The sequence below is a fragment of the Xenia sp. Carnegie-2017 genome, unplaced genomic scaffold (genome assembly GCF_021976095.1).
Source record: "Xenia sp. Carnegie-2017 unplaced genomic scaffold, XeniaSp_v1 HiC_scaffold_22, whole genome shotgun sequence".
NCBI classification, from domain to species: Eukaryota; Metazoa; Cnidaria; class Anthozoa; order Malacalcyonacea; family Xeniidae; genus Xenia; species Xenia sp. Carnegie-2017.
The window spans coordinates 5,598,794-5,619,582 of record NW_025813485.1 but is presented as its reverse complement, the minus strand read 5'-3'; the positions used below and the strand labels follow the sequence as shown (position 1 = coordinate 5,619,582).

Sequence of the window (20,789 nt, the reverse complement as noted above, 5' to 3'; positions counted from 1 at the left end):
TCCGCATTAATATATCGTTGCATGGACATTATGAATAAAACAAAGAACTTTACTGAAAGCGTTCATTGCATGTCTTTTCTAATGGCTTTCTCTTCGTATGGTCAACTCTCCTTATTTTTTAGATCAACAAAGTTATTTCCAGTGTTTCCTATTACTCTCAGCGTCATTTGGACGACGAAGAATGGTTAACAGCTGATAAAATGGCTGTAAGTTGATTTTTAGGGATAGTACGAAGTTGATTTTTAGGGATAGCACGAAGTTGGTTTTTAGGGATAGTACGAAGTTGATTCTTCGGTTTTTCTTTAGAGGCTATTCCTTTTTCTCTAATATATGATTGTTTCAACTGCAATATGTCTTTCGCTTTTTCTTGTGCAAGATGCGATGAGTTTTTGTGAACTTGTAACCCTGATTAGAATTTTTCTCTATTACGTCAATTGACAATTGCTCTTTCTGCAGGAATGGATCCACGAAAACGATGTTTTGTCTATAGTTTTGAAAGATAATCTTCATCAACCACAGGTCAGAACGAATTTATTAATATTAAGCAAACTTGTAATCAATTGCTCAAAGAATTAAAATCTTAGGATATCGAATGTGGAATGTAGCATTTCATTCATCATTTTCTCTACATAAGTAAAAAAACAGGGACGGATTCAAGACGATTTTTAGGGGCTCTTGTATGGTTTAGACTTTGTGACTACTTGGTAGGTGTAGCCATGTAATGTGGGTGTGGCCTGCAATGTAGGTGTGTACGTGCAATGTGGGTGCGGCCGTGCAATGTCAGGCATTTTTGTTAAATTTTGTCACTCTTAGGGATACCATGATTGGGTATTATTTTTTGCAAGTACAGAATGCTCCATTAAACACAAATCTCAATTGCCTTCGCAGTGGTTGGTATAAGTATCAGTATTCCGTCGGAAAATTGGCGGCACTCCTTCTGCGTTCCCTCTTGCTAAGGTTAGGAGGGGTGTGCATCATCTGGTGCCTCTCACCCGCCCCAAGTTTGAAATAAAGGGTTAACCTTACAACGCAAATTATGCTAAAGAATACGTGCTGATAAACATTCTAATGTTTTTACCTGGACAAAGTTGATGGTTGCTTTGGTCTTATTTTGTAGTATGTAGAAAAATTGGAAAAAATCATCCGATTTGTAATAAAGGAAAAGGCTCTGACTTTGGTAGATCTTGACCATATCTGGAGTGCGCAGGTTAGTTTATAGAAGTTAGAAACTTGCGTTGCGGTCAGGCGGATTTCTTTTCGGGCAGATTACTTTTGCGATCGATTTCTTTCAAAATTCAAGTTTCCACGTTGAACAAATCGATAAAAAAAGACAATTTCCTAAAATATCTTTGTAATTGGAAATCCTGCTATGCGCTTCGGAAATCGTTTGCTCAAGAAATAAAAAAAACATTGTTACGCCTTTATATTTTTATCCATCTTTACATGCCGCTTTCGTCGCCCATATGAAAATCGTATATTCGTTATGTTTCAACGTTATGACTGTACATTGCATTGTTTTCAAGGCTGGAAAGCATGATGTCATTGTGAAAAACATTCATGACCTACTGGCTAAACTGGCCTGGGATTTTTCTGCTGAGCAACTTGATCATTTATTTGAATGCTTTCAGGTTAGTCTTTGAGATATTTAGTGCAAATTTTCCGTGGAATAAGTCCAGTTCATAAGCTAATAGTTTATTTAATTTGTTTAAGACGGTTTTTATTCAAAATTAATTAATATTTCACTTAGGATTAAATGCTCATTGAAGAGTACGCGAATTGCTTTACTTATTAAATTTTATCATTTTAAAAACTTCAAAGTCTAATTGAAAGGATTTTTTGAAACTATGCACTATCCTTGGATCTTCAACTTATTTTACTTGCATCGTTCTCGTCATTTTTGTTTTAAATTTTATTTATTTGTTGAAATGCAGGAAAGCTGGACGAACGCCAGTAAAAAACAGCGCGAAAAACTTCTAGAGCTAATTCGAAGGTTGGCTGAGGATGATAAAGAAGGTGTAATGGCGCACAAGGTAAAGTGGTTTTTTATGACTTAGTGAACTCAAGTTTCTGATATTATAGAAACAGCTTTCTTTACTCAATTTCACTTCTTTATGAAATGAGTTTGCGTACCATTATGTATGAACTAAAACTGTTATATTTTCTTTAGGTACTTGGCTTGCTCTGGAACTTGGCTCATAAGGATGATGTGCCTACCGATATAATGGACCAAGCATTAAGTGCTCATATAAAGATACTTGATTATAGCTGTTCACAGGTTGATTATAGCTTTTCGCAGTTGTTTTATCATTGCGTTAGATTTAATATAATATTTCTTTATTCTTGCTTCATTTGTGAGTCTGTAATTATATGTTTTCCATGTTTTTTAATCACAAACATTTTAGAAATTTAAATTAACATCTCCAGAAACTCAGTTATTTGAAAGTTAAAAAATGGCTGCTTAATAGAATAGTATAATCCGATCTTTTCTATCCATGAATCAACTCAACTGTCTCGTCTTGCTCACGGTGTCTTTTGCGTATTGTGTTAGGATCGTGATTCTCAGAAAACTCAATGGATAAACAGATGTGTTGAAGAGCTTCGTAACGACACATGGGTACTTCCTGCCATCAAACAAATACGTGAAATATGTTGCTTGTTTTATGAGGTAAATGCAATTGTGAACTGATCTCTTTTTGTCGTGGAGCGTTTTGGTCCCGTTAAAAGATCAAAGTACATCATTTTTCTAATTTTTAGAGATACGTAAGTACTAGAACCGTGTATGTTATTCAAATATAACGTCAGATGCTATTTTTGTGTTTCAGGCTCCTACAAACTATTCGCATACGCAAAAGAATCCACACGTATTTTACCGTCATGATGTTATCAATGATTTACAAACTCGTCATCAGTTGATCTCTCTCATGGCATCCAATCTAAAGAATTATATGTCTAGTGTCAGAGATATGGAATTCGGTTTGTAGATATAGATGTCTTTTAATTTGTGCTTTATCGCAAGAGTCTTGATAAAAGACCTTATTTGTGAGATGGAGTGTTTTTGGATAGCATGAACCACCAACCTCAGTGTAATCATTCAATGATATTTTTCAAAATTGTTATATGTTTGGGTTTTTTGTTCATTTGAATACAATGAATAGATAAGTCGTCCGATCCTGATGATTTGTTACCCGATGGAAGATATTGTCATGTTCAACAAGTACAAAAACGATTGAGTTTTCTCAGGTGAGAGTTAGTTTTCTTCATTTTTACTTATACAGTTCAGTTGTTACTATGCGGCGAGTGATTTAATAATGGAATTAAGGGGATTGTTTGTCTATAATGATGATATTTTCTATCACAGTTTTATCACCGCTGAAGTAAACTGATATCATACGCCTTTAAGTTGTATTGATTGCTAAAGGGTGGTTAAATAAACTTTTGTGTGGTTGTCTTGTAGGAATTTGAGTGTTTAAATTATTGGTTGTATTTGATTTTATTTGTCCGGTGTTTTTAACATGTTAAAAATGTTAGGAAGGTCTTTTGTGACGTATTAGTTCATTGGTACATGCCTAAATTCTTTTTATTGACATATGGATTTATGACTTCATGACGTAACTAAAACACTTTTTTTTTCATTTCTAGATTTATTTTACGAGATGGACAACTGTGGTTGTGTGCTCCCGAAGCAAAGATTGTGAGTGCTGCATCGCTTTCTAAATGTTTTGATCGTGTATTAATGATATTTCCCCCCATATTTCATAGATATGGGAAGCTTTAGGTGAAAACTCTGTTTTTGAAAGCGACAGGGAAGCTTGTTTTAAATGGTTTTCAAAGGTATCGTAATTTTTGACTGCCGAAAGCGAGTTTTACACAGTGTTTATTACCAGCTAGAATATACGATTTTCTTCTTTGTAGTTAATGGGTGATGAACAAGATTTGAATCCAGAAATTAGTGGTGTATTTTTTGAGAGCAAAGTTCTAAAAATTGATCAAAGTTGTCTCACCGAGAATGGAATGGAGTAAGTATTTTGTTTCTACCTTTGGTTTAAAAGTTAACTTATTTGTGTGTGGTAGCATTTTTGCTCTCGTGGGATGAGCTTCAGAGGAAAGTGTGCACCGGGATGCATTAATATGATTTTTATAATGCTATTGCCGGTTGTGTTTAGTCTAGGATTTTACAAGACTAGAGTTTATGAAAGTGAAAACATTTCTAATTTTTGAAATCGTAAACTTGGACATTTATAAAAATCTCAATTATCAAAGATGGTACCCTTAATCTCCTCGAAAATTTCTCATGCTTTCAAAAAGAAACCGCCACCTTACTTCCATAAAGAAACCAGCCGTGCACTCAATGAAATCATCCTTTAACTTCCTTTGATCTTTGTGCGTTTCAAATAACTTAGTTTAGGTAGATGTTTGACCGTGGATATTAATCTTATGCATTTGATTCTCACTTAACAGATGCTTCGAAAGATTCTTTCAGAAAGTAAATATTAAAGAAGGAAAGTTTGTGAGCAAACGTCGCATGTTGGTGATGGATGATCTTGATCTAATCGGAATCGATTACTTATGGGAAATTGCCTTGAGGGGATCAGAAAGGATTGTGGGTAGAGCTGTTAATCTTTTGAAACAAAGTTATACTAATCTTGGACCAAGATTACGTGCAAATCAGGTTGGTGAGAGAAAAGCTAGCCTACTGAAATACATGAATTTCTTTACTATTAAGACGAATAAGTACTATTTCAATTTGAGAAACTTTTATTTTACTGAGACACAGTCGTTCGCTTAGCAGTATAATTTTTATTTCACTATCCCCAGTGAGTTCATGTGTAGCTTGTTGTTGATTTATGTGAAACTAATATAGAATTTGAATTATTTTTCTTTATTCTTAGGTCGACATTCACGAAAAAATAATACAAAAGTGCATGCACAATGTGAAACCGTCCTATGAAGTTTTACAAAAGGAATCTGTGAACAGAAAAAACTGTAAAAATAAGAGCAACGACTCAAAGATACGCGAGGCAGCATTACGTATTGTAAGATGTTTGACAGTCCTACGTGAATATATCGCTGAATGTGATGACGATTACAGCGAGGAGAGAATAATATTACCGCACGGTCGATCGTATTGCGGCAAGCATATTACATTAGTTATAAGAACGGCTACCCAAGGTCGGCCTAGTGATGACTTCGAACTATGGTCTCATCTTAACGAAACTATTGCCAGCGTGCGGCGACATATTTTACAAAGGTAGGCAAAGATGTTTAAGATATAGGTTTATAAAAAGCTTGAATTTCGTTTAACGCCAAGCCTTTCTTAACAATGTTGCGCCAACCAACAGATTAAACAGTATTTTACGTTAACGGCATAACTCTTGTTTGGCTTTAGAGTTTATGTTGGATTTTCTTCCGATTATATTCAGGAAATTATCTCTGAAATGTCTTTTTTTATTATTTACAATTGATTCATCGTTAACAAGGCCACATACGTACATCAACATGATATTTTCAAGTACAAATTTTTTACCAGGATGCGTAACCATTATCCCCAAATTACGAGAATTGATTTATATATTGGCGGCGAGCTGCTCTCTCCTGTTGACGATAAAAGATTGATTGGAAAATGTAACTTGCCCGAGCGTGTGGTAAGTTACTCAAAAGAACGTTTTCGCCTGATACGTTTTTACATCAGTACTGACGTTATTATTTTATTGTTTAAAAATATTTTAAAACGGTAACTCTTCAGGGCTCTTAGGCACCAGTTTTTCAAGAGGCCGTTTACTTATTCTATTTACAAATTTCAATATACTAGTAAATTATTACAGGCTGTATTATATGAATGCATGCAGGTCAAAACTATTGCTATTTACGAGAGTTAAAAGTTAAGTGTTGTGCAGACTTTAATGTTCAACCTTAAGCACACCAGTATATTTAAAGACATTTTATGAATAAACGTTTCTGCCAAATTTATCGTGTCCATTATTCATGGTACACGATTATCTTTCGTTGGAGTTTTTACCAAGAATAATTGATTTAGTTGTTTATTTTCTCGCCTTAGATAATTACTGTAAGAATTGGGAATGCAAATTCTTCGATGCCTTCCTCACCGGATTCATCGGATGACTCATCCGGTTCTCCTCCTGCCACGTTAGATGGTCCTAACATTGAAGCTGAACGCTGTTTACCTGGAGTGGTGAGCGTCATATATATATATATACAAAGTGTATATACAATGTGCCCTCCAGGCTATCACCACAGTGCAACGGTGACTCCTGCACTTGGGACACAGGATGTACTGTTACACATTGTATGGATTGTATTGTAGAGTCACCAGAGTGCTCAAACCTATATAGGTGAGCTTTGCATATCGCAAACACGGTGAACGTCTCCATATGAGACTCTACACAATCCTAGAGTGCTCAAACTACGCACGCGCAGTGAGCGTAAAATACAAAGTGTATATACAATGTGCCCTCCCGGCTATCACCACAATGTAATGGTGACTTCTGCACTTGGGACACAGGAAGTACGGTTACACATTGTATGGATTGTATTGTTGAGTCCCCAGAGTGCTTAAACCTATAAAGGCGAGCTTTGCATAAAGATATATATATATATTTTTTTCTCGTATAGAACTCAATAAATCCCAGTTACTATTTTTAACACTTTTTATTAACCCCAAAACTACAAAAATATAGTTTCCGATCAAGCGCGTCCCAAGTACATTGTTTTTCTTCCCTGCCCGTTTGTGCTCTGTCCCTTTTTGTCCTTACATTATTGCATCTGTTGTTTAAAGAACGATATGACATACTTTTGAATATTATATGTTTAAGATTATAGCAACGAAGACTCAATATGTGGAATCATTTCTCCGTTTGGCGGAATACTCCATACAATTTGACATTCCTGAACTACGAGAGGAGGTCTGGTTTTTATTGGGTATAATCCCTACAGGTAATTCAAAAGAACATTGTCGATGTCAGTCATTTCATATTGATGATAACAGGCGCTTAAAACGCGTTTCACGCTGATGTTTATTGGCTAGATTTTGCTCACGTGATCTTAAATCAAAGCAATATATCCAAATTGGTAACACATCAAAACTGCTGCCCTTTGAAAAGCATTATTTGCCACTCCCCCCCTTCTATAAACTTCTAACATCGACTTCGTCTTGGAAGAATTTAAGCTGTCTTTATTATAAGGCAAGCGTCACTTCCGGCAAAATGGCGCACTTTGATTGGCTCAGAAACATTTTTGTCAGTCCATTATTTTCCCGTAATCGACCACGGTCCAAAACACGTAATTTTACAGTCAAATGTAAACAAACTTCGTAAAGCAAACAGCAAAACGCAAGAAAAACGAAACAAAAAACCATTTAAGAATGTGAGTCGAAGGAAAAACACTGGGAAAACAGTTTAACTATCCAGACGATACAATTTGAAACGATTTAATTTTTACTGACGAAAACTATAAAAGTGAAACCAACCCGTACAAAACAGCAAAAACGAGAAAGAAAGCAAGCTTCGTTTCAGGTCAAATAATGCCATATAATAAACCTTTTAATAACCTCGCTTTCTCGGTCTTTACTGAGAATATCGGACCTTTGTTTTTGTACAAACCTTGCCCTACGTGCTCGGTCTGTACAAGAAAACCTCGTCCGTTATTTCTCCGTAAAGACCTCGCGCTCGGTTATTAAGGGTTTATTAGATTTTGTGATCATCAGTATGTACCTATAAAACGACCTTTAATCAAACTTGAACGTCAATTGTGTTTTTCTCAAATGTGCGTCGTAGTCTTCAAGGCCTCTACATATGCTGTGGTGAATGGATTTTTCACTATAAATTAAACACTTTATATTGCTCAATGATTCTACACTAGGCATATACACCTCAAACTAAATATACTACGCTTAATATGTGTGACATGCGCACTCACAGAAAAAAATACTGCTATTTGGGATCCGATAGAAAAATATTTGATGTGATTTTTTACGTTTCATATTTAGATCGTTCAATGGTGGAGAATATGAGAAAAGCATGTTCTTATAAAGCAGAAAAAGAAGACGGTTCAGATTCTCGTTCGTTTGAAGCATGCTTCAATTCTTCATTGTCTTCTCAAACAGTTTATAATCTCGAGGTACATACAAACACATCAAGAACTGAAATAATAGTGAGAATCAAGCTTTCATGTACATATTTCAATATCCAAGAGAATTCAAGTTCATGAAATGAGTACCAACACTTCAACAATTCATGCAATTGAACATCAACATTTTATACAAGAGATAATTATTTGCGTTTGCACTAGTTGCTTTCGCCTGTTCTACATGAAGTATCTCTCATGTTAATTTCAAATTGTGTTCTTATTTATATTTATATATATATATATATATGTTTATTTAATTAGACGTTATATGCTCTTTTGATGCCAGCTGGACAGTTACATCGTGAAAAGGCTGTGGATTTTCAGGTTTGTTTTACTTTCCTGGTATGTTAGTAAGTGACGCAAGCCACTAATAAACCTTACTATTGCCTTACTAAACCTTACTATATATTACTATTGCGAGGTTTTTTGCAAGAAATGTTCTCAATAGTAATACATAAGTACCAACATCTTCCATTGTATTATTGTATTATACCTTGCAGATGGCTTTCTTTAAGAGTGGTGGAGTAAAATGCATCCTTGATCTTGTCACAAAACCTAATTTTTTGGAATTTTCTGATACGTGGACAAGAAGGTAGTCATTACGCCTTTTCCACTGCCTAATTCCTCGAACATAAGACGTTAAAGTTGCTTTGAATGAGATCTTTAATTGAATTAGTGTAAAAACCATGTAAGATTAAAGCGCTCACTTCTCGCGCTGTGCTGTTTCCTTTAATGTGTTAATCTTAAAGAAAAAGCTGTAAAATGTTAGGAAAAACTACTTATCGTAATACGTTCTGATAAAAAAATCACTCGAGATAAAATAGCCTGCTCGATAACCACTCATCATATGTACCAATAAATCTCGTTTGCAATCTGTCTCAATTCTGTCATCGTTTAACATTGACAACACAGACACGGGGTTTTGTTTATTTAGGTCAGCTTATCTAACACTGATGAAGATCACAAAGTTTGCATTAACTCGGTTGCATATGCTAAAGTTTACATAGTTGCCGAGGCGTTTCGAGCCGACACTCGCTCAGATATATCTGATGAAACAAAAGATGCTGCTGTTGTACTACAGCAAGCTTTACAATGTATACCAAATCTTATCTTGGAATGCGTTCTCAGAACGTACGCCTTGTCGCTTGGACAGCGCAATTCTGAAGAAGTAAGTAGATGTGTTGAGGAATCTTTGTAAATTCTTGCTTCTCGCGATCATTGTCTTAACTGAATACCGATGTGACCAATGAGCAACCAGTCAATAGGGTTGGGAGCAAACGTGAGGAATTTATAAAAATTGAATCGCATTAGTTAAAATTGGTTCAACCAATGAATTTAGCTTCCCTCCGTGTTAGAAATTTGTCACACCTAATGCTTGTGCGCTTGTACAAAATCAGTTTATTTATGTGTTGTAGCGCATGTACATACCGGGGGTTAACGTCTTTTGCCTCGGACATGTAACAGTAAATGAAAACATTAAACTTCTTTTTCAGATTTCACTACATACTCCTGATTTCCGTGTTGTAAAAGCAATCCAAAAGATTTCTTGGACAGCGGCAGGTGGTATGATGGACATACTTCGTGCTTCACCGGATGAAATACATAAATCTTTTGAAAAGGTACTTGAGAAAGTTGCCCTCTCATGATTTGAAATGTGGCAATCATAAAATAGTTTATAGAGGATACTGTGATGTGCTGCACTAAGTAATATCGAGTGTTAAACATGATCTCTTTTACAAATAATTGCAAACAAAACAAGTAAAACATATCATCGCTTTGCATGAGCATTGAATCTCATATCCTCAACGCGTTTTTTCAGTAACCCGGACTAAAGGGTTGAGTAATGAAACACGTTATCCTGGCTGGATGAACTTGAATATATTGAAGGAAAAATCAGTTGAAGTCTTTCACTAAGTGCTTTTAAACACGGCTGGCCAAGACGCCTCACTTCTTCTAGTCAGCCCTTGATCTTCAACGTATGACAAGGTTATTTCTGTATTTAGATGGACCTAACTTCTCACTTCTTGGATATTAATGATATTAATACGTGTAAGGAATCTACAGAGGTATGTTACTGTGACGCATAGAGCGAGTTTACTTAAAGTCATCTATTTCACGATCCGTTTTTCGTTCCTTCACTTCAACTGCTTCATGATAAAATACAGTTTACGTAAATGTCAAGTCTCGTGCAAATGTAGGTTTTAACTCTGTGTCTCGCAATCCAACCGAACCACCTGGAAACGTTGAGTAAAGATCGATCGTGGCAAAGTTTTATTACAGATTTAGTACTACGCTGTAATAACAGGTACATCTATGGACTATTATCGTGAGACTTACATCAGTTTTTCCCACTATCTGTACTAAGGATTGTTGTATGTACGAGGTCGTCGCTAGAACCTTATTGGGAGAAGGGGGAGCGGTGTTTGTTCATATATTTAGTTGTGCCCAACCGATTTCTTTTGATCACTTTGAAGAGAAATCACTCATGAGCAAAACTGAATATGAAAATAAACACACCCCAATAAAAGTTCTAAGGATTGACCTGTTGTTGTAAACATTTATGGTATTTTGGCGTTTTTTCCCGTAGCTCTTTAAGGTGGTACGTTGTCGAACAATTTTTTGTCATGGCAACACGATGTTCGGATGGTCACAGACCTTTAATATTTTTCATTACTTTGCTGTTTTCCGTCTTAACGGTACGTTATTTATTTATAATGGACATATCTTTTGAATAATGTTAATTTTGTTTTGTATATGGAAATAAAATGTCACTTTGAAAGAATAGTTTAATATGTGGGACAATTGTGTGTATTTGTGTATTCCAGTTGATCCTAATTCGTTCCCATGGTTGTTTGATTGCAACCACACCCTATTTTTCTTCAAGTAGCCACACCCTATAAACACTGCGTGCTCAAGGGTGGGCATTTAAATGCTACTCGTTATGTAAAAATAATTTCTTTCAATTTTCTGTAGACAATTGTTGAGAACAACCCTGAAACAAGTGGAGAGTATTTTACATTGCTCTCAAAGTAAGTTCTTTGGTAAAAAATACTTTACATTTTTTTCAAAGTAAGTTATTTTTTAAAAAAGGCTTTACATTGTTTTCAAAGTAAGCTCTTTGGTAAAAAAACTTTACATTGCTTTGAAAGAGAGTTTTTCCGTCCTTTACATCGCGTCCAAAGAGTCATAGCTACAGGCAGTTATTTTACATTATCCTGTGTATTATCTCTGAAATATCTCTGTTTATTACTTACTCACTTGCAAGTCTACATTTTCAGTAGTGTTTTTCAAACTTTCTATGCGCAGGCATCGTCTTAGTTACGTGGTTGGGAGGATGTTTGTTTTTTTCTTGTTTATAGCATTTTTATATTTCACAGGTTGTTGCATTTCGCACATTCCGTACACGCGCCCTATTCTACTGCTGAAAAGTTATTGACAAACGAAATACATTGGCTTAAAAGGGCGAAGGTTTGTTTATATTTTCTCAGCCTCGCTACTAGTAGACAAGCGACAACAAACAACCTATGTAATTATGGCACCTTTGAGTTTTTCTCGCACTTTATTGCGTCTCCGTCATGTGTAGGACTTGGTAAAATCGACAGGAAATTGTGAATCCGTTCAGGGTTGTTTGCTTGAAGGACATATACTTATTGCAAGAGAACTGCTGTTGTTTCTTAGTCCAGTGAAAAAACATTATATCGGATGTGCTCCCGATGGACCCTGTCTTGTCAAGGTAGAACAGTTCTTGTTATGTAAAGTCTAAAAAGTCATTAGTGAAATACAGAAAGTTACGATTTGAAACAAGAACATATTAGAGTAAGGTTTTTGACGTGAAAGAAATCTACAACAACGTTAAAGCATTCGAATTTTTTTTTTCGCCTATAAAATTACCTCGTAGAAATATTTATGTTAAGCACCGAAGAGTACCGTCTATTTTATTCATGATATTAGCATTATTGTACTTTTGGTCGTCTAGTCAAACATGAAAAGCAACTAACAGTTCAAAAGAGTCAAAGTTAATATTAACATTTTCTTTTTTTATAACCAATCACGAAGTTTCACCTGCTACCACAAGTTTTGTTTGTGTCTTAAACTGGTTTGACTGGGTTTTAACAGAGAATTCTGTATCTGGGCCAATAATCAATGGTTTTAGATACGCTGTGCAAGTTACTTTTTATATTTTAGGAACTGTTGGACGAGTTCATTTTCCCAGCATCCAAGATGGTCATAGAATCGAGGAAGTGTGGTGGTAAGTTTCTTAATGGTCATATATACAAATAAAAAGTTTTTCAATAAATGATGCGTGTCCCTTTTTCCATTATTTTTTGTTTTCTAGATGTATGGAATAAACCAGTTATCGCTGTTTGCAATACGTCACCAACACTTGTCGCTGCTTTTGAGTTGCTCGTATCGCTATGTACTGGTTGTATTGAGAATCTACAGTATGTAGCGAATGCACTCACAGAACTATACTATTCAGGTATTGACAAAAATCCAATTCTGTTATCTCACACCATGTTTTGTTTAAGAACTTGAGGTTTTTGATAAGAACTTTGTAAAGGTTTGGTTTCGCTTCTCAAATTTATGTCATATTTGGTTTTTATGACAGGAAATGAGATGCCTCTCCTGGAATGGGAATACACGCCTCCCATTGGTCCACGTCCAATGAGAGGATTTGTTGGTTTGAAGAATGCCGGAGCTACATGTTACATGAATTCTGTTATCCAACAGGTATATATAACTGTGAGGAAAGTGATATTGACTGAAGATAAATATTCTCAGAAACTGTTTTCCTCATATTTGTCTATTGATTTTTGTCCATAAAAAAAAACAACAAAATGGTATTGTATTTTCCTACCGTTTGTCGTTTATGTCCATACTTATAAATCAATGAAACTTTTTTGTTTTGTTTTTTTTTTAATTTAGTTGTTCATGATTTGTAAAGTTCGTGACGGTATTCTTGTTGCTGATGAGACGTTATCATTGCCTGATGAAGAATCTGTAAACAATGACGAGAAAACTGAGAGCGAGGGTACAAGTGATACTGGATACTATTCAGAAGACACGAAAGATTATAATAACGAAAAAGACTGTAATGACAGAGAAAAGGAAGCGAAACTAAACTTGAGATATCAAAAGTCGATACTCAGACAGATGCAATTCATATTTGGTCATCTTAAAGAAAGTCAGTTGCAATATTACGTTCCTCAAGGATTGTGGAAGACATTCAAGTATGTATGGTTTGAACATGAATTTGTGGAAATGCACGGGTTTGTAAAAGAGAGAGAGGTGGTAATGGGGGCTATACTGTCGTTGAAAATTAGCTGACTCCCTATGAATTCTATATGAAATCTGGGCGTTTTACTTCTATTTGACTTATTGCTGATATTATTTCATCTAAATGTTGATTATATTATCTCATATACATAGTGAATACATTGTCTCGTGTAAATATTGAATGTATCATAACATGCTCATATTTGCATAAATTATCTCACCTTCGTTTTGAATATATTATCTCACGCAGATACCAGGGGGAACGAGTGAATCTTCGTGAGCAACACGATGCGCTGGAGTTCTTTAACAGTTTGATTGATATTCTGGATGAAGGGCTAAAGGCTGTTGGCCACGAACCGGTTCTTATACGTGTTCTTGGTGGCATTTTTGCTGATCAAAAAATTTGTAAAGGTTGTCCACACAGGTTGGTGACTTAATTTAGTACCAGATTTCGTTGTATTTTTGGATTTAATTATGTTTTATTAACAAATTGATGTGTTAAACAGTAGAGCGAATTCCATTCAATCTATGTGATTTTCTGAACTTGAAATGTCCGCTTTGTTTTAATGTTTGTGTCATAGATTATAATATAGTAAAGTTGGGATTTGGCAGCGTACGAAATTTTCAGTCAAATTTTGCTAATTTTACTAAATTGCTAATTTAACAATAAAATAGTTATCTCAATAAACAATGTATTTCAACAGACTAGAAAATGTCAAGTATAGTTATTGAAATATATTGCATTACTATGCGTATAAACTAGCCATTACACCAAGAATAAGGACTTTACATGCAGTTGCGAAATGTAAATATACATTATATAAAACTGTTGGGTATTGTACAGTGTGTCGTTGTATTGACTCTGAATGTGATCTTGAGTGTAAAATTGATAAAGTTTCATGTGAGTTTTGTATGGTATAATAAATTGTATTGATGATAAGACTTTTTTCTTTTTTTAAGATACTCCAAAGATGATCCATTTATTGCCCTAACCATTGATATTCGTAATCACCAAAATCTCATTGAATCTCTTGACCAGTTCGTGAAAGGCGACTTGCTCGAGGGTGCAAATGCTTATCATTGTGACAAGTGTAACAAAAAAGTGAGTGAAAGTTTTACGAACAAGACTGCATGCTCGTAAAATTCACTGCGAATCTGTGTAAATGCTATTTAGATTGACACAGTTAAAAGAATGTGTTTTAAAAAACTACCGAAAGTTCTGGCTATCCAACTGAAGCGCTTTGATTATGATTGGGAGAGGTATTATGTCTCAACAATTACCCAAACATTCTTGAGAAAGCACTCATGAATGGGATTTGTATTAATTTACAGGGATGTTGCAGTGAAGTTCAATGATTATTTTGAATTTCCAAGAGAGTTTGATATGGAGCCATATACTGTACAAGGTCTTGCTAGAATTGAAAGTAAGCATCATTTGGTTTTTATATCTGCATGTCTTCAGAACAATCGACATGTAAGTGTGTTCATTGAATGAAATATGTAAATCAATGTCCCAAACTAAATTACTCATGCTTGCACGAGGTCTAAATTATTTTCTTGTTTACATGCGCGAATAGTCCGAACGTTTCTGGTTGACATTTCAACTTCAAGTTTCTGCATAAAAATGGAACAAATTTCGTAATTAGATGCCTTGTTATCTTGATATTCAAGAGAAAAATCAAAGGTTTAAAGATAGGTAATATTTTGTCTGTATTCTAGAGCTATCGTCTAGAAATGATCATTGGTCTCATATCATGATGAATGAAGACGAAATATTACGTGTCTTTAACCTCTTGTTTCTTTTATCTCGAGCGTAAATAAATTTCTATTGCGAAGAAACATTTCAGTTCGTTCAATGAAATTACAAACGTAACTTGTTATTACATTTGATGTTCGTATTTGATCCGAAGATGGAAATGCATCCATTCTACCACGTTTGTTCAAACGCTCTGTACTGATATTGTGATTTTTGTAAGAATATAAAAATGCCTTTCGTATAGACGACCCTGGCGAGTTCGACGAAAGCACAACTACGATATATGAAGAAGATGAAAAGAGAGAGTTATTGAGTACTAAATATCGTCTAGTTGGTGTCGTTGTTCATAGTGGGCAGGCATCTGGCGGTCATTACTACTCGTACATAAGGTAAACATGTAGTATAGGATCTGCTAAATTTTGGTAATGAAAATCTACTGTCGAAAGAGATTAAGGAGAGTGGGTTTTTATGTTATTTAAACAGAACGACAACTCATGGATGCACAAGTTGGTTCAAATTTGACGACGGTGATGTAAGCGATTGTAAAATGGATGACGACGAGGTATTTCATTGTATTTAATTAATTTAATTCACCTAAACTGATTAATGTATGAGATAAGGAACTATCTTAATATGTGACTTGCCAAAATACACGTGTTTTAACGTCTGTATATAATTATCGAGGGCAATTGTCGCCAAACTTTTACATATGATCATTTGAAAAAATGAACATAACTCTTTCTTTAACGTGGCTGTAGTCAAGAATTTTTTTTAGAAATGGTGATTTTTTTGTTGTGGGCTATTTCCGTGAACAAGCCATGGTAGTTTTAATGGTGACGTCACCATGTTGTTTTTAGGAATTGAAAACGCAATGTTTTGGTGGTGAATATATGGGAGAAGTATTTGATCACATGATGAAGAGGTAAAACAACAAAAAAAATCGATTGCATGCGTATGTTGAGTTGATGTGAGAAGATTAATACAATGATTTCCACAAAGTGCGCTGTGTCTACTTGTGAAAGTGTTCTATGTCCATGTATTTGAAGAAGAGGATTTTCTCTTACTAAACCAATAACCCTGACAACCAATCTTTATTACATTTATGAACATTGTTTGAAATTGGTTAAGCATTACTTGTTTTAGTCTTATGTGAAATTGTGTTTCAGAATGTCGTATCGTCGTCAAAAAAGATGGTGGAATGCTTATATCTTGTTTTACGAGAGGATAGAAGAGGAAGACAATGGTTTTGTCCTGGTCAAAAATGGTGACCATAAGTACATCGCTCAAATTAAGCAAACAGACATGTTAATGCCATCGTTGCTTCTATTTAGATGTAAAAATCCCTTGTGCGATTGAACAAGAGGTTAGAAAACAAAACATGGAATTTCTTCATAACAGAATACAGTTCTCAAACGAATACTTTGATTTCATTCGAAAACTGGTGACTGTGAATATTAATTTGGATTCGGTGAGTTGGACTTTTTTATAAATTGTTAATGACGAGGTTAGCCTGGAAGAGGTGGTGTTGTAAAGGAGTATTGAAAGAGTTGTATGTAACTGCCTAAAAGGTTAATGTTTGCTTGAGAGATGTTGAGGAGCAGTGAAAGAGGTTATGGAACTGTGTAAACGGTTCATGTTTGCTTGAGGGATGTTGAGGAGCAGTGAAAGAGGTTATGGAACTGTGTAAACGGTTCATGTTTGCTTGAGGAATGTTGAGGAGCAGTGAAAGAGGTTATGGAACTGTGTAAACGGTTCATGTTTGCTTGAGGGATGTTTAGGAGCAGTGAAAGAGGTTATGGAACTGTGTAAATAGTTCATGTTTGCTTGAGGAATTTTGAGGAGCAGTGAAAGAGGTTATGGAACTGTGTAAATAGTTCATGTTTGCTTGAGGGATGTTGAGGAACAGTGAAAGAGGTTATGGAACTGTGTAAATAGTTCATGTTTGCTTGAGGGATGTTGAGGAACAGTGAAAGAGGTTATGGAACTGTGTAAATGGTTCATGTTTGCTTGAGGAATGTTGAGGAGCAGTGAAAGAGGTTATGGAACTGTGTAAATAGTTCATGTTTGCTTGAGGAATGTTGAGGAGCAGTGAAAGAGGTAATGGAACTGTGTAAATAGTTCATGTTTGCTTGAGGGATGTTGAGGAGCAGTGAAAGAGGTTATGGAACTGTGTAAATAGTTCATGTTTGCTTGAGGGATGTTTAGGAGCAGTGAAATAGGTTATGGAACTGTGTAAACGGTTCATGTTTGCTTGAGGGATGTTTAGGAGCAGTGAAAGAGGTTATGGAACTGTGTAAACGGTTCATGTTTGCTTGAGGAATGTTGAGGAGCAGTGAAAGAGGTTATTGAACTGTGTAAATTATTTTTGTTTCGAAGTGTTATTTTTAGTGTTTATATTTCATTCTTATGTTTTGCAGGAAGATGTTGAAGATCTAGCCATGATCAGCATGCAATTATTATCAAAATTTTTGTTTTCTTGTGGACTACGGACTAAAAAGACTATAAGGTAGACAGGAATAATGACGCAATATTCACACATGGTTCTAGAATTGCCCACGAGTTTCAACTATTGTATTTTCAGAGGTCCAGCTGGAGATTGGTACGAGGCTATCACCGGTCTCTTACGTCAGAGCAAAATAGTTCGTTTGTGGTTTGCTCAAAATGTCTTATTCACTCACTCAGAAAGAATCTCCGAGTACTTACTAGAGTCACCATCACCTGAGGTAAAATTAAAACTTCTACATTCTAAAGAATCAATTGATATCAATTTAAAAATTATTTATCATTTGGGGCATGGCACTTTCTCATGATGTTTTAAGGGATGCCTTGTGCTGTTTTACGATCTAAAATTCATCTCAATTTGATGTGTTAGGAAAATTCTAAATATGATAATCGCTTATTCCTTTTTTTTCTCTCTCCGGATTTTGAATTGAAGGTCATGTTTATATGAACGTCTCGTTAATGAAGTGTTGAGGATTTATTTTTTATAAATAAATACAAGAAAACATTGCGAGTTGTTTTTATCGTCCTAAAGTTGTCGCTCTATTGGATATCATAAAACCAAATTATTTAAAGTTGACACATTATGATGCACTCCAGGTCCGCACTATGTTTGCAAGGATGTTAGTATTTTTGTGCCGTGCATCAAGATCTGATGGTGAATGTGATCCACCTTACGTTATGGAGGAAAAACAGTTGGAGAATAATGAAGGTAAGGACATCTTCAAACAAATATAATGCTTTACATTTTCTTTTCACGGAGTTTCCACTTTAGGAAATTTTCCACGGAACGTATAATTTTCCAGTATGCACGTGCGCTAAGTAAGGCAAGAGATGCGATCAAATTTTCCTGGGGAAAAAAATTGAATGTTTATTCATGTAGAAATTCTTCAACTTTTTGTATTTAGCCCGGTGAAAGCATGCGCGACCTGGAAAGTTATATGTTCTGTGGAAAATTTCTTAAGTAGAAACAGACCTTCGCATTTCTCAATCAATTTTTGAAGTTTTTGAATAACGTTGAATTGTGTGTCTATGGGGGGAGGGGCGCCTGAAGACACGATTGCCAAAAGCTTTATCTTTCTGTTATCTTTCTGCATCTTTCTATTGTCACGTTGAAATTATGATAAGTACAGGCTGTACACATCACCTTATTCTTAACATGGAAAGTTTTTTCGCTATTTTTTTTCTTTTAGGCACTAAGAAAACAGTTTTAAGTGAATATATTCTTCGTGCCGTATTGAAATTACTCGATAAGGAAGTTCCTGAAAATGGACGAAATTTGCATCAATATTTCTCATTCTTTTGTTTGTATATGAATCTTGGAACTTACGAGGTAATAAACGCTGAGTTCATCGAATATGTGTGGTATATTTACTGTTTAAACCATTTCAATTTATAACTCACATCGAAGCTGTACAGAAAAACCTTTTGTGATCTTTTTATATACTTCGCACACTTTTCCTGAGATGCATAATTTGGAGAAGTTTGAAAGAGTTAATGTTTGTCGTTTTCTAGAAAAAACAACTATTGGATCTTAATGTACCTGCAGCGTTTATACAATTGGCTCTAGATGAAGGCCCCGGTTTATCCATACGATATCAGTATCCTGAACTTGGAAAACTTCATGCTGTTATTTCCTGTTTAATACGGTCATGTGACGTGTCACATAGATGGCAGTCTTCTATGGTAAACTTTATGTGAATGACAATATGTTTAACGTATGTCAAAATGTCTGTCTAAAGTGGAAACCTATGAACATTAAAGTACATTTGCATGCTTAGGCCCATGATGTACTGCTAACATTACATTTATAATGGCTGTCTTTAATGTATATATTTTTCATTAGGATAATGGACAACCAATTCGAATGAGAGATATGGAAACGATTATGAAGTTACAAAGCAATGTTGATGAACAGATTTTCGTACGGTTCAAGTGAGTCTGACCATATGACGCTAATGTACATATCTTTGTAAAAAGCGATATGATCAATTGTTGTCTGACGTAATTTTTTTCTGTATTAGTTACATAAAAAAAATGATAGAATGTTATACTGACGCGGAGGAAACAGTGCTGCTTTTAAAGGTGAGAGAATGTTTACACGTGACTTAAGAGATTGAACTGAAAATCACCGTCGATGGTCGATAGAATTTTGAACTTTTTATTCAATTTTTGATTGAATATATTTCTCTATATTATGATTGAATATATTTCTCCATATTGTGATTGAATATATTTCTCTATATTGTGATTGAATATATTTCTCTATATTATGATTGAATATCTCTATATTGTGATTGAATATATTTCTCTATATTGTCATGGAACATATTTCTCTATACTGTGATTGAATATTTATGTCTATAATGGGATTGAATATATTTCTCTATATTGTGATTGAATGTATTTCTCTATACTGTGATTGAATATTTATCTCTATAATGGGATTGAATATATTTCTCTATATTGGGTTTGAATGTATTTCTCTATATTGTGATTGAATATATTTCTCTATATTGTCATGGAACATATTTCTCTATATTGTGATTGAATATATTTCTTTATATTGTAATTGAACATATTTCTCTATATTATGATTGAATATTTTTCTCTATATTGTGATTGAATATATTTCTCTATATTGTGATTGAATATATTTCTTTATATTGTAATTGAACACATTTCTCTATATTATGATTGAATATCGTTCTCCATATTGAGATTGAATATATTTCTCTATATTGTGATTGAATATATTTCTCCATATTGTGATTGAATATATTTCTCTATATTGTGATTGAATATATTTCGCTATATTATGATTGAATATTTTTCTCTATATTGTGATTGAATATATTTCTCTATATTGTGATTGAATATATTTCTTTATATTGTAATTGAACACATTTCTCTATATTATGATTGAATATCGTTCTCCATATTGAGATTGAATATATTTCTCTATATTGTGATTGAATATATTTCTCTATATTGTGATTGAATATATTTCGCTATATTATGATTGAATATTTTTCTCTATATTGTGATTGAATATATTTCTCTATATTGTCATGGAACATATTTCTTTATATTGTAATTGAACGTATTTCTCTAT

General features: G+C 34.5%; 1 protein-coding gene across 1 annotated transcript in view; it reads left to right on the top strand.

The window, feature by feature from the left end:
- LOC124447129 (probable ubiquitin carboxyl-terminal hydrolase FAF-X) overlaps positions 1-20,789 on the top strand; it is a 28,910-nt gene that overhangs the window by 3,985 nt on the left and 4,136 nt on the right. Inside the window, exons 12-59 of the mRNA XM_046998027.1 lie at positions 123-206; positions 457-519; positions 1,118-1,207; positions 1,524-1,628; positions 1,932-2,030; positions 2,168-2,275; positions 2,549-2,665; positions 2,823-2,973; positions 3,156-3,240; positions 3,640-3,691; positions 3,760-3,831; positions 3,913-4,016; positions 4,459-4,669; positions 4,890-5,248; positions 5,528-5,642; positions 6,056-6,190; positions 6,831-6,951; positions 8,003-8,133; positions 8,404-8,466; positions 8,643-8,734; positions 9,082-9,310; positions 9,636-9,761; positions 10,146-10,208; positions 10,341-10,447; positions 10,730-10,838; positions 11,116-11,171; positions 11,520-11,610; positions 11,726-11,875; positions 12,328-12,391; positions 12,479-12,622; positions 12,752-12,873; positions 13,069-13,373; positions 13,670-13,843; positions 14,380-14,521; positions 14,594-14,679; positions 14,752-14,843; positions 15,420-15,564; positions 15,659-15,737; positions 16,033-16,097; positions 16,342-16,439; positions 16,507-16,643; positions 17,593-17,681; positions 17,757-17,898; positions 18,275-18,386; positions 18,868-19,007; positions 19,190-19,360; positions 19,521-19,609; positions 19,699-19,759. Coding sequence (XP_046853983.1) covers positions 123-206; positions 457-519; positions 1,118-1,207; positions 1,524-1,628; positions 1,932-2,030; positions 2,168-2,275; positions 2,549-2,665; positions 2,823-2,973; positions 3,156-3,240; positions 3,640-3,691; positions 3,760-3,831; positions 3,913-4,016; positions 4,459-4,669; positions 4,890-5,248; positions 5,528-5,642; positions 6,056-6,190; positions 6,831-6,951; positions 8,003-8,133; positions 8,404-8,466; positions 8,643-8,734; positions 9,082-9,310; positions 9,636-9,761; positions 10,146-10,208; positions 10,341-10,447; positions 10,730-10,838; positions 11,116-11,171; positions 11,520-11,610; positions 11,726-11,875; positions 12,328-12,391; positions 12,479-12,622; positions 12,752-12,873; positions 13,069-13,373; positions 13,670-13,843; positions 14,380-14,521; positions 14,594-14,679; positions 14,752-14,843; positions 15,420-15,564; positions 15,659-15,737; positions 16,033-16,097; positions 16,342-16,439; positions 16,507-16,643; positions 17,593-17,681; positions 17,757-17,898; positions 18,275-18,386; positions 18,868-19,007; positions 19,190-19,360; positions 19,521-19,609; positions 19,699-19,759 — 5,745 coding nt within the window. The remainder of the gene's footprint in view (positions 1-122; positions 207-456; positions 520-1,117; positions 1,208-1,523; positions 1,629-1,931; positions 2,031-2,167; positions 2,276-2,548; positions 2,666-2,822; positions 2,974-3,155; positions 3,241-3,639; positions 3,692-3,759; positions 3,832-3,912; positions 4,017-4,458; positions 4,670-4,889; positions 5,249-5,527; positions 5,643-6,055; positions 6,191-6,830; positions 6,952-8,002; positions 8,134-8,403; positions 8,467-8,642; positions 8,735-9,081; positions 9,311-9,635; positions 9,762-10,145; positions 10,209-10,340; positions 10,448-10,729; positions 10,839-11,115; positions 11,172-11,519; positions 11,611-11,725; positions 11,876-12,327; positions 12,392-12,478; positions 12,623-12,751; positions 12,874-13,068; positions 13,374-13,669; positions 13,844-14,379; positions 14,522-14,593; positions 14,680-14,751; positions 14,844-15,419; positions 15,565-15,658; positions 15,738-16,032; positions 16,098-16,341; positions 16,440-16,506; positions 16,644-17,592; positions 17,682-17,756; positions 17,899-18,274; positions 18,387-18,867; positions 19,008-19,189; positions 19,361-19,520; positions 19,610-19,698; positions 19,760-20,789) is intronic.